Genomic DNA, 1,039 nt, shown 5'->3' with positions numbered 1-1,039 from the left:
CTGGTGCAGCGTACAGTGACAGCATGCAGGCCGCCTGCAGCGCTCCCAGTCCATACTGGGATGGCCTTACCCATACTGGGATGACCCTAACCCATACTGGGATGGCTCTAACCCATACTGGGATGACTGTAACCCATACTGGGATGACCCTAACCCATACTGGGCTGGCACCAGTTGCTCTCAGGGCCATTCCCAGTCCATCCCAGTCCATCCCGGTCCGTCCCAGTCCGTCCCAGTCCATCCCAGTGACCCTGTCCCTGGTGCAGCGTACAACGACAGCGTGCAGGCCGCCCGCAATGCCGCGTGCGCGGCCGGGCGCTACAACGAGCAGCCCGACGACGCGGTGCCCAACTACCCCAAGCGCGCGTGCCGCTTCGAGCGCTCGCGCCTCGGGCCCTGCGCCGGCCTCGGCCCCCACGGCGACTACGGCTACGGCAGCGGCCGGCCCTGCGTGCTCGTCAAGGTCAACCGGGTGAGTGCCGACGCGGTGCCCAACTACCCCAAGCGCGCGTGCCGCTTCGAGCGCTCGCGCCTCGGGCCCTGCGCCGGCCTCGGCCCCCACGGCGACTACGGCTACGGCAGCGGCCGGCCCTGCGTGCTCGTCAAGGTCAACCGGGTGAGTGCGCCTACTGGGAGCACTGGGAGCACTGGGAGCACTGGGAGAGGGGCTGGGGGCGGGTAATGGGCCGTGTAATTGTGTTTAATGGGACTGGGAGGGACTGGGAGGGACTGGGAGGGACTGGGATGTTATACCGGTTCATACTGGACCCTACTGGTTCATACTGGACCCTACTGGACCCTACTGGTCCATACTGGTCTGTACTGGTTTATACTGGTTCATACTGGTCCATACTGGTCCGTACTGGTCCGTACTGGTTTATACTGGTTTATACTGGTCCATACTGGTCCATACTGGTCCGTACTGGTTTATATTGGTCTGTACTGGTCCCGCAGGTCATCAACTTCTTCCCGGGCAAGAACAAGAGCATCAACATCGTCTGCGCCGCCAAGGTGACGTCACTGTCCCCTCCCGGTGTCC

General features: G+C 63.0%; 1 protein-coding gene across 1 annotated transcript in view; it reads left to right on the top strand.

Moving 5' to 3' along the window:
- Nucleotides 1–226: 226 nt before the first annotated feature.
- LOC121351775 (sodium/potassium-transporting ATPase subunit beta-2-like) overlaps nt 227–1,039 on the top strand; it is a gene marked incomplete at its 5' end in the record, with an annotated part of 5,569 nt that continues 4,756 nt past the window's right edge. Inside the window, 2 exons of the mRNA XM_041464139.1 lie at nt 227–472; nt 955–1,011. Coding sequence (XP_041320073.1) covers nt 227–472; nt 955–1,011 — 303 coding nt within the window. The remainder of the gene's footprint in view (nt 473–954; nt 1,012–1,039) is intronic.

This window comes from Pyrgilauda ruficollis, unplaced genomic scaffold (assembly GCF_017590135.1).
Source record: "Pyrgilauda ruficollis isolate IOZ18807 unplaced genomic scaffold, ASM1759013v1 scaffold1710, whole genome shotgun sequence".
NCBI classification, from domain to species: Eukaryota; Metazoa; Chordata; class Aves; order Passeriformes; family Passeridae; genus Pyrgilauda; species Pyrgilauda ruficollis.
The sequence above is the reverse complement of the archived record's forward strand: the minus strand, read 5'-3'. Positions and strand labels throughout refer to the sequence as shown.